The sequence below is a fragment of the Lepidochelys kempii genome, chromosome 5, assembly GCF_965140285.1.
Source record: "Lepidochelys kempii isolate rLepKem1 chromosome 5, rLepKem1.hap1, whole genome shotgun sequence".
NCBI classification, from domain to species: Eukaryota; Metazoa; Chordata; order Testudines; family Cheloniidae; genus Lepidochelys; species Lepidochelys kempii.
Window position 1 is genome coordinate 27,872,622 of NC_136384.1, and position 18,851 is coordinate 27,891,472.

The 18,851-nt window shown below is 38.2% G+C and overlaps 1 protein-coding gene across 7 annotated transcripts in view; it reads right to left on the bottom strand.

Moving 5' to 3' along the window:
- RICTOR (RPTOR independent companion of MTOR complex 2) overlaps positions 1–18,851 on the bottom strand; it is a 189,001-nt gene that overhangs the window by 107,090 nt on the left and 63,060 nt on the right. For all 7 annotated transcript variants that reach the window (XR_012158870.1, XM_073343822.1, XM_073343824.1 and 4 more), the window contains 3 exons: positions 12,854–12,918; positions 6,135–6,266; positions 5,183–5,246 (listed from right to left, as the gene is read on the bottom strand). Coding sequence is in view for 6 of the 7 variants with exons in the window: in XM_073343822.1 (XP_073199923.1) it covers positions 5,183–5,246; positions 6,135–6,266; positions 12,854–12,918 (261 nt within the window). In the remaining variant the exon portion in view is untranslated. The remainder of the gene's footprint in view (positions 1–5,182; positions 5,247–6,134; positions 6,267–12,853; positions 12,919–18,851) is intronic.

The following is an 18,851-nucleotide window of genomic DNA, read 5'->3' on the forward strand; positions in this document are numbered from 1 at the left end:
GGTATGTATGGTTTTAAGGTGGGTAATGTAGGGATAGTTAATTAAAGTTAGCGTAAGTTTGCTTAAAAAAAATAGTATCTGGTTTGTGGCTAGTAAGGAAAAAATCCCAATCAGCAAGTAAAAGAAGATAATGAGAATAAGTACTATTGCTTACAAAGTGGGAAAGATATATGATCAAAAAGTAACTGATAAAGTGAAAAGCTGCATTAATAAGACAAAGGAAAACTGTCTTAAAAGAAACAAGCATAAACATTCTCACTGTTCTACTAGAAAGCAGGGGTGGAGGTGTGGGGAAGAATAGGAAAGGAAAGCCTTAGAGAAAGGAAAGTAGCAAGGATGAACTGCTTCAAACTAGGTTTTTGCCAGAGCTAGCAAGTTAGCTGAAGTGTATAAAAAGAGCTATGAATTTGAAGGTTCTTTGTCAGACCCTACCTGATCATGCTGGGCCATGGCCAGAACGAGACTGTCATCCCTAGGTCTGGCTTATTTGTAAGTAAACTGATCGCATGCTTATGAATACTTTATCACTGTGTTGGGTGTAGGGACTGCTTATTTTTAGGTTGTTAGACATGTTTATAGCAACTGTAATTACCATTTGGCCTTTGGATTTAATAGAGGGATTTATGAGTAAATTAGTGTCATGGTAATACTCTACATAAATAATAATTCCAGCACTGCCCCAGAAGTAGACTATTTAGGACCCCTCATTACAGAAGGACATACTTTACAGATAAGTGCAGTGATTCAACAAGAGAGTCTTAAATGACTGTCTAGCCATCACATTTAGGTCAGAGTAAAAAAACAAAACCAGCCAGCAATAAAATTTAGACAATCTCAGCACAGTTCTGTTCAGCTGATGTTAATTCAAAAGAGTATGGCAAGAAAGTAAGTACATATAAAGTACTCTACAGGGAGCTCGACAGGCTCTGTTTCATTTTGTCTCCTGCTCTTGAGCTTTCCCCCAGTTTTGCAATGTACTTTGACATTAAAGGAAACTATCATTAATACATTCAATAAACAGCACAAACGCTCATATATTCTTATAGGGAACAGCATCTTGTTTGTTTGCACTACTATATTAGGCAAAAAGTTAGCACATTTGTTATTACTACATGTATTTTCTATGGTGCCTCTCTATGTAATATCTTGGCCTTATTTACATGAGTTGGAATTTACATGGACAGGATGAAGTTAGCTTCCACAGAGAACCCTTAGGCGCGGAATTTCCTCTGCTGAATATCAGACAGATCATGAATCTGGCCAATTTTTATACAACTGTATAAGACATCTTTCTACTAGTCTGAGAATTTCATCTGAAGAACAGCCCCTTGCTGTGAGCTCTGAGGAAAACAGAGACCTGGTTTTGCCTCAAGATAGCTTATCTCTTTGGGACAGAGTACAAATTTTGTTTCTCTTCTTTGAAGAGCTTATATGTAAATACAGTGTAATGTGTTCCCAGGAGTCTGTCCTATCAAACAGATGAGTTATGTAGTGAACCAGTTCTATAAAGATACACCATCTTTAAATAGAAAATGCTCCCAATATACATCCTGGAACTTCTGACAATTCTTCCCTTAAAACCCTGTACAGACCAGGCTTGGTATTCTTGATAGTTCTAAAATTTAAAAAAGCAAACAGAACCCCTTTTCTCAACCTTTATTTGCTCTACACACATTTCAGGCCTTCTTTATGTTTCACATAGAGCAGCAAAAAAAAAAAGTGAACAAGCCTAGTTTGCTTCCTTTGCAGGTCACTATTAAATGAGAAGTCACTAATGCTAAACAGATTTAAACATACAAAACAAGTTTATTTTTGTAAGATGTTTTTAAGAAACTACTGCTTGTCATACCATGATGCTCTTACCCACAAAACAGGAAGCTCTTTAAAACCGAACTTCAGAGAAAAATCCCAAATTCCTCACCCACCCACGGACATACTGAGCCTTTCATTTACTATAATGGTACAAATAAGAATTAATTAGCAATAGTGGGTGGGACTAATCACTTTTACAAAATATCCCCTCCTGGTCTTGAACTGACAGGATAAACGTTATTACACTCATCATGTTGGGAGAGTGTAAACAATCTCTTAAAATGAAGGCTGCTTTGCTTCTCAGGTTTCTTTCTGTTTTTAGAATATGGGAAGGAAAAGATCTTCTGTTAAATAATCAAATTCCTAATGTTTTATTACAGTAAATGTCAGCTGAACTCTGCCTTTATTTTAATGCAGATTTACATAAATTTAGGCCTCTGAAAGATCAGCGATAGGTAAATGAGAGCTTCTTGGAGGCAGCCAGGAGGTTCTGTCAAGAAGAAAGCCAAATGTGGAGTCTTAAAAAAAAGCATCTCTCCTTTAAAGAGTAAGGGGTCACATTGAAATGACCTCATCTTGACCTCTGTCTGTAAGGTCTGAAATAGAACAGTCTCCTTTTTGAATTATCCAGGAGAGAGAATGATCCAGGATTCCTTCAGATATGGAGAAGTGTTTTACGGAGCTGCTCTGCAATGCTTTCTTCAGAGACCCAACATTCAAGACAGTTTCTACAAGAGCTTCAAAGTTCCCAGTGGGAAACTGGCTGCCAGATCTGTTTGGAGATGGCAAGTATCTAGCATGAATGACCTCCAAAGGGTACAGGCACAAGAGAAAAAGAATGCTTGTGCCAAGGCCCTCCATGAAGCTAAAAGTCAGGATAAAAAGGAAAGTTTATAATGGTCCACAATGAAGATGTTTTTCTTTCCGTCTCCTATTCTATTTTGGATTTTATACCAATCCCATCACTGAGATCTGAGTACCTTCCAGAAGCACATAAAGCAATACAATTATCATCATACATATGTGAAGTTTTATTTTATATCTGTAGTACTATGATATTTTGTATGGTTATTGAAGGCAAGGTTGAAGAAGTGAACCTTGAACTTGGAGCAGAAAGTGGTGAATTCTTTGGTGGTTCTAACATCCAGAGGGAACCCATTCCAGTGTCTGACTGGCTCCAGAGAAAGCAAGGTCTCTTACACAAACAAGATTTATGCATGCAACAAACAACTTCACTGTGGAGAAGCATAGCTATGTTCCTTGTCTTGGAGCTTTAGACAATCTTTTAGGTATCCTGAACTCAAAACACTGAATACCTTGAAGAGAAGGACTGAGACATTGAATCTGACTGTAGGAAGCTAGCGTACTTCACAGAGGACAGGTCTGATATATCGTATGCTGCCAAGGAGATGTGTCGCAGTGTTCTTTACTAGCTGGAGTTTCCTAAGGGCTGACTTCATGCCCAGATATATTGTACTGCTGTAGTCGAGCCAGGAGGTGACTACAGTGTGTATTACTGAGGCCAGGTCATTTTCCTCCCAGGATAGGACACAGTATCCTTGTCAGCCAAAGATGTTAGGAAACATTGCTCACCAGTGTCGCTATATGAGGGCATAGCATCACAGAGGAATCCAGTGGCACTCAGACTAGGGACTGAATTGACTAATTGCAATTGTGTATCTTCAACCAAAGGAGACTATATCAAGGATACACATTCCTCAAAGACATTTCCTCTGCATCCATCTTATTGAGGTTCATCTTCAACTAGCTGTCCTTCATCTGTGTCCTGATCTTGACCAAACACCGCACAAACTTGGTGACTGCTTTGTTATATGTTGTGACATAGAAGGTAAAAAGCTGTGCCGTATCTATGTCCCATTGGCAGGTAAGTCCATGATAATTCACCAGTTCTAGTAGCTGCATATAGATGTTAAACAGGACTGAAGGAGAACAGTCCTTGTGTGACTATGCACGTGTAAGTTCTAGTAGTGAAATGAGTAATTTTCTATCACTATCCCTTGGGTGCATTGTAGGATGGACTAACGCAATTTGAGAGTTCCTCTGCACTCCAGTGGCATTCCTTGATCTACTATCAAATGAGGGAGAGAGGTCAAGGAATATGAGAATGGATGCCTGCCCTCCACCCATCAACAAGAGACTATCTATCAGCACTATTAATAGTGTCCATTCCATGTATTGATCTGAAACCAGAGATTGTACTTGTCTTAGATTATGGAAGGTCTCCATTTAGCTGGATTGTGACTTTTGTCCATATAAGAGAATCCAGTGAAGGAAAAAGTCACTATTACCCTAAAGGACGTTTGCTTTTTTCCCCCTCATTCTTTGAGCCAAAGCTGTTTTACCCAAGAACTTAAGGCTTGCGTGTAAGAGCTATGAATGCCACAACTGAGATACATATGAACAACAAAGGTTTTCTTAAAATGGACTCTAAATTTTGGTGTCACAGATATTCTCAAACAACTACATAAACACAGGAAAAGCAGTCATTCTGAACTCACTGTTCCTGTGGACACCACCCTTTGGAACTGCTCCAAACCTCAACTGAGTCTTTAGGTAAACCTTTGTTCTGTTTCTGTGATGTTGATGCTGCCTAGAGGAGTAGGAGCTGAATGCAGAACACTCAGGTCCAGTCAAAGGCAGAGTACCTTATGCCAGAATAAAGATCTCATCATCTGTGACTAGTCTACAAGTGTCAAGTAGGAAGGAATTACAGGTGCTAGCTACAGCCCTACAAATCTCATGCATTTGAGCGCAGGATTGACCAGCATAGCTCAGATTGACTAGGTCCTCTTGCAGCCCTGAGAAAGGTACCAAATAAAGCTGTGGAATAATCCTCAGAGTCAGAGGATTCTGAAGGGGGCCATCATTCTTACAGGGCAGAGACAAGCTCCTCTATCCAAGACTGTCCATCTAGAAAAGTAACACAGGAAAGCCTAAACCAGCAAACTAGACTTGCATTGTTGTTCCCAGGTTGTCTTACCCTCTGAAGAGGGCTGGGCCTCTTTAGGGTGATATCAAGAGAACCAAAGCTCCTGCCAAAACCCTATCCAAAATAGGGGTATTCAGTGGGATTCCCTTTCCACACTCAGGGGAAGGTTGTCAATGGCAAAAGATGAAAAATCGAGCCAGGTCTCATCTAGTGCCTTTCCTTTTTACTTTAGAGATAGCAGCCAAGATATCTGACTTTAGAGATAGCAGCCAAGATATCTGCAGCCAGCATAAAGTGAGATAGGGAACCAGAGACTGTCCAAAGATGGACGGTTGATGGGACAGTTCTGTAGCAAATATGACTTACTGATTGGGCTACTGATGTAGCCAACATGAGAACAGTACACAGTTAAATTTTTACCTTTCTCACTAATCGAAGAGCTTGTGTTCTCTCTACTTCATTACTCTGTTGTATGTCAATGCACCTAAAATAAAACAAAAATTAAATAAAAAATGTGGTTTGTAGATAGAAGTTACCCCTATTCCTAACTATTAACACCTTGGTGCTACTATTCAAGAGATTGCATGAATACTATAACAAACTTGCTGTCCAGAAATTCTAGCTTTCAGAGAGCACATGGATCATGACTGGTCACAGAACTTTAGTTTGAGGTTTCTCTTCAATAATAATCTTTATTATAGATGAAGGATCATTAAAACAATTTTCTTATATACGCGCATTTACATAACACTGTGGCGAGATATAAAGGTCTTAATAGTAGTTTTGAGATGCCTACAAAACTGCTAGTCATTTCAGAGGAGTACCAATAACATATTTATAATATACCATATCATCAATCTCATCTTTCCAGACAAAACAAACTAAATTAAATGGCATTAGGATTGAGAGTAACTATCCCCAAAACAAACATGGAAATTCAGAGTTACAGTTAAACTGTAAAGAAATCCAAACATGTTAAAGTATGGAAATATAGTTAAGGTATCCAATTTTATTTCTGACATGTAGTCATGTCATACAATTACAATTAATTCAGAGTTCAGGATCACATTAAACTGATTTTTAGAGACAAGTTTATTTCCCCCCACACATATACTTTTGTTTCCTCATGGTATCATTTCACATGATAGCATTTTCTTTGGATTTGTGTTTCTTTTGATTTGGTTGGCATTCTTGTATAATATTTTATTTAAAAAGGAAGTTTCCCAAAAGAAAATAGAAAATACCTTAAAATACCAAGAATCAACATTTACAGAGAATATTAAGATAGTCATTTCCACACATACCCCACAATCAGTCAAAGATGAGAAAATTAAGTAAGTCATTGTAATATAATAAAATCTAGGAAAATTACCTAGCTATCAAGTAATCCACTTTCAATTTTAGCACCTTTTGTAGAACACTGGAGTCTCGGATGAGATAGCGAAGGGCTCGCAACCCTGCTGCTCGCACCTCTTTTGCTTCATTCAGTAAAGCTAATCGCAAACTACAATGGAAAAAAAATAAGTAGGAAAACAAATTACACAACAACAAATAGAGCTCCCATTTGAGGGACAGACACGGTTTACTTACATGAAAATAATTTAACACTTAAAGGGAAATTTTCCTTACCTTATTAATTTTCTTCCTTTGAGATCTACGCCAGTCCAGTCACTTGGGTAAAGCACCTTTCAGCCAGCAGATGTAGACAGTACATTGAGATTTTTGGTTCTGTCACTCCCCCCATACACAGAGGTTTGAAGGCTCCCAGACTTAAGATGAATCTTTGAAAGCAGGTCATATAATATTATTTGCTAAGTGAAATATATCAGAGAACTGATACTTTGTTCTCTCATGTGTGACTTGCTATTTGGGGGGAAAAAAATCAAGAGGAGATAATACTGGTCTTCAAAAGAAGGTGTTCTGCACTGTCAATATTATAAAGAAAATGGTTAGGAAAATTTCCCTCTCCGGTAGACCATGTCAGTTCATACATATGGAACTTATAAGCGGCGTCCTGCATGGAATAAGGAAGGAGTAATGCCTGATTGCCTGCACTACTCACTAAGTCACATAGTAGCCACTTCCTGAACATTAATTTGAAGTACTTAGAGAAAGTAAACAAGGGAAAATATGTGGCTGCTTACATATCACTAGTAATGATGCAGCTCATAATGTAGATAACTTTCTGGTCAGGTAGACTGAAGAAAAAAAAAGTCTTATCTGCACTGTAGCCAGTTTCCCTACCTAAAACTTTATCCACTTAAGGATATTGATGCTGCACGCTTTTTTTTTTTTTTTAACCCCTTCTCTTTCCTTGTAAGGTGCTTGTGCACGATAAGCAGCTATTCCAAAAGCCCAATCTGTTGTACCTTTTTGAAGATTAACCTTTGTAAGATTTAGATGCTAGGACCTAGTTTCTTTGCTATTTCTAGACTTAAAGCAGAAAAACAGCAAATCTGGTCATATATCATCCAAAATTGGGTCATATATCACCTTCAGCATTAAGAGTTTCATCATTAAGGAAATATTCTAAGAATTGCCTCCTCTCAGTGAAAAAAAATCAAGTGTCTCTCTTTATAGGGCAGGGCCCCACAAGTTTTTCTTCTGCTAGCTGAGTTGGTGACAAACAAACAGTAGGTGGCTAAGATATTCTTCCTCTAAAAAGGTTAAAATACAGGAGTAGAAATGAACTGGATATCAGATTTAAGTTCCAAGTAAGTCTGGGTGGGCATGACTACTAGCTTCTTAAGAGCGTTGAGTAAGGATCATGTTCTCATGAATTTTGGCTGTGTCACCTGACAAGTACTCTAACATTTTATACTAGGAAACCTAAAGGATGGACCCAGATTACGTAGCAGCCCTTTTCAATATAGTAGAGTCTTTATTTTCCTGTTCTGTGGTCCTTAAGGGTGCCAACGAGTAGTTTGTTTGGCTACTCAGGACACATCAATCCAAGGGTTTTCAGTTAGGACAACTAATTTCTTCCCTTTCTCACCAAGAGCACCCCCTGACAGTCAATTATATTTCTGGCATGAGAATGCACAAACAAAGCTTTTGGAACCTTGTACTAGCTCAAGAGACTAGAATTTCCTAGTATTAAAAATACTGGATGTTTCCTCTCCAAATTTAAAGTAGGGGCTACTTTTATAATTAAGAATAGATCCTTCTTGAATGACAAAAGGACAAAGTTTAGAGAAACAATTTTTAATACTTCAAGTGACTGGCTCTTGGAACAGCTAGTTCTAGAGCTCAAAAGAATAGAAGATATTTCTTGATTTAGTCTTAAGTTACACACAGGACCTAATTCAAGAACGGACAATAGTTTAGCAACTAATGGTGACCACATTATATTTAGGGTTAAGGCTCAAGGGGGAGGCAGGGTACCAAAAGTAACTGACACTAAACTTTAGAAAGGGAGATTTTAATAAAAAGTGGCAAGGCTAATCAATAAACCCCTAAAGTTACAAGCAAAGGAAGTAAAATCCACAAGTAAAATCCATGGCACAGATGCTACTTTTAAAAAAAAAAATAGAGTCTTAGACATGCATATTGCTAAACAAAATGTGACCCCAAAAGACAAGGAATAAATCAAAATGACTGAATGGCAAGGTTTGAGAGGCTATTCAAACTGCCTTTACTGCCTTTCAGGAGTCATCCCATAATGCTCCACACTGACAATACAATCGATACAAGCACTCCTGGTGAGAACGTGCACTGCTGACAAGTGTAGCGTGCACACAAACAAGCGATGTAATACCTTCAGCTACTGTATGCTGACATGACTTAGGTCAGATCGAAATGGTATTTCCAAGAGTTCTGAAGGAACTTATGAAGTAGCTGAGCTGCAAATAAAAATACGCTATCATTAAAAACAGCCACTGTCCAAGAAAATTCAAAGGTAACAAATGTAAGTATATTTTAAAAAAAGCTTCTAGGAGTGATCCAAGCAATTACAGAGTAGTGAGCCTTATATATGCACCTGGAAAACTGGTTGAAATGTGAGTTAAAATAGAACAAAACTCTTATAAGATCATATGACAGAATGTGACCAGCACAGTTTGTGCACTGGAAAACTGTGTCTCACTAATCTCTTAGAATTCTTTGGACATATCAATAAAGCGGTGGATAAAGGAGAACCAACTGACATAATATTACTTCCAAAAGATCTCTGATAAAGTTCTGCAGAAGAGGCTATTAAAGAACCTAAATAGCCATGGGGTGAGAGGAAAAGTATTGTCATGGATCACAAACTAATCCTATTCTTTATTTTGTCTCCTATGTAAACTGTCAATTTTCATCATGACAAAAGATGAACAGCATGGTCCCTCAAGGATCCCTAGTAGGTTCCACGGTGTGTGATACATTTATTGTGATCTGGAAAGGGAGATGAGGTAGCAAATCTGGAAAGAAGAAGGGTTTAAGTTAATCAGGATCAGAGAGAACTATGAGGAACTTCAGAGAAACAAACATGCTAGGTGAATGGGCAATATGATGGCATAAGAAATTCAATATTGATAAATGTAAAGTAATGTACAGTGATGGGAAAAAAGTTATACTACTCATTTATTACAGGATTCTAAATTAACTGATCCGCTCAAGGAAGGGCCTTGGGTATTACTACAGACGACTCAATGTGCAGCTGTGATTAAAAAAAAGCTAACAATCTGTTAGGATGCATAAGGAATAGGATGGTAACTAATACAAAAATATTATAGTACTTTTATATAAATCAATAGTGCAGCCTCATCTGGAATATTGTGTATAGTACTGGTCACCCCACCTCAAAAAGGACACTGCAGAACTAGAAGGGAGTTCAAAGAAGAACGACAAGAATGATCAAGGTCAGAGCGACCTAATGTGAGGGTCTGAGGCAATAGGGCTATTCCTATGAATATCCTGAATTTTCCCTCTCAACTGTGGAGGGAGGGAAGGAGAAAAAAACAAAACAGACATTTCCAAGTTGCCCTCATCGCTGTGGCTCTCTCCTTCCTGAAGAGGATTTTTGTTCCCTAGTGATTACCTCTTACAAACAAGGTATCTGAAGGACTTCAAGTCACCAATCTTAAAATAGCACTGGTCCCCATGGTGGGTATCAGGAAGAGAGAGAAGATATTTGATCCTGGAGGAGATTCATTTTCCCTCTTATGCTTACTCTGGCCACTCTGACTACCCCAAGGTGAAATGACATTCCTATGTACCTTTTTTACTTCCTAGTCCTTGAGCTTGGGTAGAGGGGGGCATGAACCCCATGTATGGATCTACTTTGTGTGTGAAAGCTTGGTACTTCTTGGAATTTTTGTAGGAGTCAGTTATGCTATACTCCTGTGAGGACTAAATCACTGCATGTAGGATAGAGTCCACAGACTGACAGCTACTCCAGGACAGGGCTAAGAACCTCAAAGACTTCTGAGGCCCAAAAGTACTCCACTCTCTCCTTTGCTCAGGAGTTTCTTTCACCTGTCAATGGCACTGAGACTCCATCTGCTGGAGAAAAAACAACTGAACTCTGTGAGCTGTCAAGATCCTTCTATGCAGGGAATGATGTCAAAATCTGTCAGTGTACTGTCTCCATCTGTTGGCAGGAAGAAATTATAATCAAGCACATGGACTAGCAAAAAGGACCAAAGAACAAATTCTAACAATTGCATTTATTCTTGGATAAAAATCTAGCAAATATACACATGGTCTTTAGTTTGCTTAAATATTCCATTGTAATAATAGGTTAAATTAGCAACCTTATACACCTCTACCACGATATAACGCGGTCCTCGAGAGCCAAAAAAATCTTACCGCGTTATAGGTGAAACTGCGTTATATCGAACTTGCTTTGATCCACCAGAGCGTGCAGCCCCGCCCTCCCAGAGCACTGCTTTACCACGTTATATCTGAATTTGTGTTATATCGGGTCGCATTATATTGGAGTAGAGGTGTATGACTAATTCTTAATACCTCATGGTTCAAGAAGACACAAACATTTTTGTAGAATACTTCCTGTGTCTCCAGCAAAACAAATGTATTCTTTAAAATAAATTAAAAACAAAAAGCAAGTTCTTTAAACAGGCTTCTATCTGAACACTTTAAGCATTCTGACATAGGTATTTTTGAAAATGTTAACCTAAATGACTTAGGAGTCAAAGTCTTAAGTCCTATTTTCAGAACTGACTCAATCACTTAGTCTCTACTCCTACTAACTTTCAATTAAACTTAAGTTCCCAAGGCATTTTTGAAAATGGAATATAGGCACTTTTGACATTTTTACCCCATAGTTAAATACAAGAAATCAAAGAAGAAAATAGCAACACCATACACTTAAAGATCCAGGCAGAACAAAAAAAGACCAATTCTTTATTCTTCTTTTAAAAGATCAGTATCAACAATACTGGCTTCAACAGCAAGCATTAAAGCATTGCTTTAAAAATGAGCATTTCTATATAAAGTTCTTTATCCTACAATGACATTTTCAGAAGATCACAAATGACACAGCCAAGGCTGACTGTTCATCTCTGAAGACTTCGTCAGCTTCTATACCCATCTGATCACTACTATGGCAGAATAAATTGCATATATAAATGCATGAAGGTACTGAATAGACTATTTCAATGCCTTTTTAAAAGACAGACTCTCACGCAGATCCTTGAGCAAAGCATCTTCCATGAAAAGGGTCCTCTTTGGCACATCTGCCTATGGATTTTCAGAAAATATCATCATTCTTCCTAGAGAGGGCTTATAGATTTTTATGAGTTTGTTGGGTGTGAATTTTATATCTAAAAATGTTTATTCTTCCTTAGTCATGTCCTGGACTAGGAGGACTTCCTAACTTGGAATTGGAGTACTTGTGGCATCTTGGAGACTAACAAATTTATTTGCACATAAGCTTTCGTGGGCTACATGCTCATATAAATTTGTTAGTCTCTAAGGTGCCACAAGTACTCCTGTTCTTTTTGCGGATACAGACTAACACGGCTGCTACTCTGAAACCGGACTTGGAATTGTATAACAAAATGCACTAGACATGCACCTCTTGAGACCTGTATTAAAATTTGATTTGGTAAAGAAATGAAACTTAATTTGGACATTACAGTCTCTACATCACAAAGCAAGCAAACAATCTGACATGAATTCTAATATACTCAGAAAGAGGATAATGAAAGTGTTATAATTCACAACAAAAAGGAGTATTAACAGAAAGGTACTCAGTAGCACTGACTGAAGCATTCAGTTCCATCTGAGAAAACTCATCATTTAGGAGAAGAAAGTTGCAACATGGTCAGTTTTTCTGAAAGAAACTGAACAAATCCCCACAAAATTTAAGGCAATGTTTTCTGATTTGATTTGATTTTTCTTTGGATCTACTGAGTTCTCAGTATCAGAAGTTCACCTACACTGAATGGCAAAACAATTAGGTTGACTGGAAGAGCCAGCCGCATTTTTGTTGTTTCTGCTACCTAGGCTGAATCCACGGCAAGTTAGCAGTGTCTGTGCAGAAAAGAAGGGATTTAATAAATATAAACAAAAATATTTTTATTCTAAGACATGGTGATAAGATCGAGGCAGATTCCTTTAGAAAGTTTATCTAAAAGTTGCCTTAGTTGCCAATAGGATGATACTGCAAAAAACTGTTAAGTCTCTCTTCAGGGAATTTAGTAAACTATTATAGAAACTTACAGGTGAAATCCTGGCCCCACTTATATAAAAGGAAGTTTTGCCATTGTCTTCAGTAGGGCCAAAATTCCATCCCAAGAGTTTCTGCAAGCCTTTATGAGAGCTACATTTCAGAATATTCTTATTTTACATTACATTCGTGATTAATGCAGCATGAGTTCTGTGCCTTACGTAGAAATGATGTTCTAGTTTATTATTTCCTGAGTTTCTCTTTCCTATTTCCATAAAACTGTTTTATACTTGTATGATTTTACGTATTGTGTGTTATGGAATATTAAACCATTAAAAAATAAGAACTACAAAATACTTGAATTGGGTTTTAAAACTACTTAAAGTTGTTTTCTTTCATTTAATTCAAAACAGCTACTTTAAATGTATATTGTTTAAAGTGTCCAAATATTGCTCAGAAGTAATTTACAGAATACTTACCATATTATGATGTCATCATAGGTAAAACCTAATTTTTCTTCAGTGTGGCCAGTATTACAAAGAAGCTGCAAGCAAAACAAAATATTCATGTTTGATAATGCTTTAAAACTGATTTATTCTTTAACGCTTAAAAATATTGCCAGAGACTTTTAAAAGCAATCTAGAGGATTTAGCACTTCTTCCATGAAAATTAACAGATGATGTGTCAATCTCAGAGTGATTTAAAAATCTCAACCATTACTTTTATATAGAATATTTCATTCATTTAACAGCAGACATACCGAGCTCTTCTGCAAAGCTGTACAGAAACAGTGTAGCATGAGAATCAACAGAATTCCCTCCCAGTCAATTATTGGACTACTCAGTCGTACAAGCACTACTTCTGAAGCTGTTTCCCCGGTCTTCTTGAAGCACTGATCAGATGATTCACTACATGCACTAGTTGGGTGACTGGTCAAGAAGCCTGAAGATGGCTAAACTGAACTACAGTCAAAGCACTTTCTTTTAAAGATCTGCACTCAGGGGGTTCTTTAAGCAAAGAGAAACAGACAGTCCATTTCCATGTTTTGTAACAGCAGCACAGACTTTCGGACCAAAATTTTCAGAAGCAGCCACTGATTTTGCGTGTCCAATGTAATACATCTTTGGCTTGATATTCAGAGGTGCTGAACTCCCATAGCTCTTTAGAATCAATAGCAAATGAGGCCCACAGTGTCAAGTTGAGTACCCAAAAAGGGAGGCAATCTGTAATTAGCGTCCGCTTTTGAATCGTTTGGTTTTATCTATGACTTTCCAGTAACAGATTGATAAGTACAGTTACCATACCATATCTGGGCCTAAAACCAGACAGAGGTGTCAAGAAAAAGGTCTAGAAAGTGCTAGTGTTACTTCTCCACAATCTTCCCTAAAGAAGGAAGACTGGAAATAAGATAATGGGTAAAAACCTCAAAATCTAGTTTTCGCTTCTTGAGTGAGATCTGACAATTCCTTTTTGCCTTTCACTAACAAACTCCTCTAATAATGGCCTCACCACCCCATAATACAATTAGACTATTCAAGTACAATATAAATCCCACTCAGACTGGAGCTCAACCTTTTTCCAAGCACTTCCAGAACCTCAGTGAATAACACTGGTTGAAACAGAACAGACTTTGCATATGCCCCCTCTGTCCTGACATCAGAGACTGACAGAATCTAAATCAGAATGAGCTTACTAACGTACACCAAAACCCTCACAATGAGAAATACAACAGGAAAGGGGTATACCGACCTCAAAATAGCAATCTTTAACATTTGCTTAAAGATTCTTACTATATTTCTGGCTCAGTATTCACAGAATGCATCCATGAAGTGAGCTGTAGCTCACAAAAGCTTCTGCTCAAATAAATTTGTTAGTCTCTAAGGTGCCACAAGTACTCCTTTTCTTTTTGCGAATACAGACTAAAACAGCTGCTACTCTGAAACCTATTCAGAGTGTGTGTTTAGTGCCATCAATAATACACAAACAAAATGTAATATTGAAAATTTAGTATCCAATATACTTACTGTTCAATGTACTAAGCCAAAATATTTAATGTGTGTTCTGTATTCTCCCTATCTCTGTCACTCAGACTCCTGTAATCAGTGGAGCGCAAATCATTTAGATAGGATTCTATTTTTAAAAACCAGATTTTGCTGCCGATAAACTAGATTTAAATGATTTTTTAGGTATACTTCCTGCAAAAAATGTGACCCTTCTAGGTTTTATGTTGTGACTCTTAGTCCTTTCAATGTTAAGGCCATTTAAATTTAAAAACCACTTCACAAATACATGTAATTAGATGTAAGTACATCTTGCTTAATGAATTTTTTTCTATACTGTGAGAAAACAAAAAACAAACACAGTTGTATGTTGAACTCCAACACCATTAAAAAGGAGCAGACCAGATAGTAAAAACTTGATCTAGAATGGCTACATTTTGCTTCAAAACTATTCTGAAATATTTGGGATTATGTATTTGCCTTAAAAATAAGTACACACATTGTTACAAGGTAATTTCAATAAATTTACAAATATAAAGCCTAATTTTTCTCCTGGTTTCCAAATTGTAGTGAGCTCAACACCAGACATCTGCATGCATTAACTGGTTATGACAGTGTGTCACATCCTGGTATTAACCTATTTTTGTGACTCCACCTAATATTGAATTGCCTATGGCCACTTTAGCATTTCTACTGATGTCTTATGAAGTGTAAAAATTGGTTGACAAAACGGTGTGAGGAAATACTTGCTAAAAGTGTTTTTTTGTTGTATTCCAGACAAGTGAGTCAATACTTGTTTAGGTACATCATTTTAGGAAAAATTATTCACGCCCTCTCCCCCCAAATGTAAATATCTGTGAAACAAGAAAGTTATGCTTTCATAGAACTTTCTTCAGGAGCCTTAACAAGCATTTTCACTTTGAAAAATCTGAGTGATAATTTAAGTATGAAAAAAACATCTTTCCAAAGAGCAAAAATATTCCCTACTGAGTAGAGAGATTTCTTTTTTTCCTGTATAAGAAGGTGTGAGAACTAGAAAACAATGTCAGACAACAGTAGTATTGGCAGGTCTGAAAGCGTGGGTAATTCTGCAAAGGATAAGAGAAAGATGAGTTTTTCCAGTATCATGCACCAGGATTAAGATTACACTACTGGCCTGTAAATTACTTTAAAATGGGATTAGTTATAAATTACAAAGTAATATCTCTTTGAAGGGAAGCTGGAAGACTGTCCACCATGTCAAAGTTGGTGAATCATAACAAAATAATTTTAGATACATCAGATATCTGCAAGATTCTTCTCTACGGTATATTTTTAGTGCTTTGTACAGTCCATTCTCCAATAAAGTTCCTTTTAGAAAATATTCAAATTCAATATATTGAAACTTATTCCTGAAGAAAGAGAGGCTTAATCTAACCCTCATTTGCAAGGAAAAATTCATAACTTAATCTGATTACACACATGGTTCCATAATTCTGTTTCTATCCTAATAGTTTTAATGTGAATTGGAGAGCAAAAAAGAATACACAGATACAGAATTCACACTAACATCAGAGCCAGACGTTAACTATAACTAGTGGGTATATGCCATGTAATATGCTATAGAGGTAAAATGTAACATTGGAATTTTCTCTCATTAAACAAACAGATAGCATTCTATTGTTTTTAAAAACTGGTCAAAAAAGAAACCTGGTTTGACTGCAATGGTTTCAGTTTTCCATCAGCGTAGAAGAACACATGCCTTCCAGCACTCCCAAACCCCACCAGTCCTCATTGAGTTCCCTCTGTTCCCACTATTACAATAGTGGAAACAACTCTCCAGGGATCTGAGAACAGCCTTTTAAAGACTTCATCTCCATGGATAGTAGGAGCATCAAAACCATACTATCACAGCCTACAATACCCTGACAACATCTTCAGAGTTCTTCACTGCTCTCATCAGGTCTTCTCACTTCTTCTGTAAGGTCTCCAGACAACTTCTCAGCTAAAAATACATTAAATAATTTCCTAATATTACTTTTCCATGCAAGCCATTGCCATTAACTGGGCCATCTGCATTGTTGTTCGATTTAGTTCACTAACTCCCTGTTGCCAAGCCTATTTAATGATGTCACCTCTACTTATGATTTTGTCCCTTATTTCTCTTCCCTTTGATCATTTTTACCCCTTCATCTTTGACTTCGCCTTATATCTCCTCCTCTCACTATTTTTCTACTTTCATTACTCTAGTTACTTCATTTCCACAACACAACTGCATTATGGAAGGAAAAGAAACAGAGGAGAGGATAAATTAAAACAGTGCTCTAGAACAGTGGTGGGCAACCTGCGGCCCATCAGGGTAATCCACTGGCAGGCCGTGAGATGGTTTTACATTGACCATCCGCAGGCACGGCTTCCCACAGCTCCCATTGGCCGGGAACGGCAAACCGCGGCCACTGAGAGCTGCGGGCAGCCATGCCTGCGGATGGGCTACTTCCTATTGAACCACCAAGATGGGCTCATAGCCACAATGATCTTATTGATGAAACCTTCACCCTTCCTCTCTTCATCTCTGTCCTACCATTTTCTGTCATGCTTAAAATCAGATTTTAAGAAATTCAGTGCAAGGTCGTGGTCTTTTTATTTGTCCTGTAAAGTGCCAGGCACTGTTACAAATAGGAATATTAAAAATTATGCTTGCTATAAGGAAGGCAAGGTAAAGATCTTAATGTAAAAAAAAAGAGAGAGACTTAAGATAAAGAGGAAGTAAGATGGATTGCATATGTGAAGGAGAAAAAATTTAAGGTATTTGATATTACAAGCATTTTGTTCACTTTCCATAAGACATAAGACTTCGTTTTTGAGCACATCACCATTACTCAACAAATAAGCCATTTGTAAATGTTTCTAATCTGGTTCATTAAAAAAATGCTGTTCACAGTGTACACAAATACAATGACAACACTGGAAACTCAAATCTTCCAGAACATTGTCTTCAACTAAATAAGAGAATAAGTGTCTTTACAATGCCTCCCTTCCCATCCCTAATTACTTAAATGAAGAATGAAAATTCATATCTGGAATAATTTAAATGGTATGTTATGCAAATCATATTAAAAAATATTTTTATGTTCATTCTTCTCCCCTTCAACGCCCCCCTCAAGTTGGAATGTTGAGGAAGGAGTGATACAGGGGATAAAATGGATAAACACTTAGATTTTTTACTTCTGTTCAACTATTGTTCAAATACAAAATAATTTCTATTGAGAGAGATTGGAGTCTAAGGGTATGTCTACACTACGGAATAAGGTCGAATTTACAGAAGTCGGTTTTTTAGAAATCGGTTTTATATATTTGAGTGTGTGTGTCCCCACAGAAAATGCTCTAAGTGCATTAACTCGGTGGAGTGCTTCCACAGTACCGAGGCTAGAGTCGACTTCCGGAGCGTTGCAAGGTGGATAGCTATCCCACAGTTCCCGCAGTCTCCGCTGCCCATTGGAATTCTGGGTTGAGATCCCAATGCCTGATGGGGCTAAAACATTGTTGCGGGTGGTTCTGGGTACATATCGTCAGGCCCCAGTTCCCTCCCTCCCTCCGTGAAAGCAGCAGCAGACAATCGTTTCGCGCCTTTTTTCCTGAGTTACCTGTGCAGACGCCATACCACGGCAAGCATGGAGCCTGCTCCGGTAACCGTCATCCTATGTCTCCTGGGTGCGGGCAGACGCGGTACGGCTTTGCTACACAGTAGCAGCAACCCCTTGCCTTCTGGCAGCAGACGGTACAGTACAACTGGTAGCCGTCATCGTCATGTCCGAGGTGCTCCTGGCCACGTCGGCTGGGAGCGCCTGGACAGACATGGGCGCAGAGACTTAATTTAGAGTGACTTGACCAGGTCATTCTCTTTAGTCCTGCAATCAGTCCTATTGAACCGTCTTATGGTGAGCAGGCAGGTGATACGGATTGCTAGCAGTCGTACTGTACCATCTTCTGCCAGGCAGGCAAGAGATGAGGATGGCTAGCAGTCGTACTGTACCATCTTCTGCCGAGCAGCCATGAGATGTGAATGGCATGCAGTCCTTCTGCACTGTCTGCTGCCAGCCAAAGATGTAAAAGATAGATGGAGTGGATCAAAACAAGAAATAGACCAGATTTGTTTTGTACTCATTTGCTTCCCCCCCTCCCCTGTCTAGGGGACTCATTCCTCTAGGTTACACTGCAGTCACTCACAGAGAAGGTGCAGCGAGGTAAATCTAGCCATGTATCAATCAGAGGCCAGGCTAACCTTCTTGTTCCAATAAGAACGATAACGTAGGTGCACCATTTCTTATTGGAACCCTCCGTGAAGTCCTGCCTGAAATACTCCTTGATGTAAAGACACCCCCTTTGTTGATTTTAGCTCCCTGAAGCCAACCCTGTAAGCCGTGTCGTCAGTCGCCCCTCCCTCCGTCAGAGCAACGGCAGACAATCGTTCCGCGCCTTTTTTCTGTGCGGACGCCAT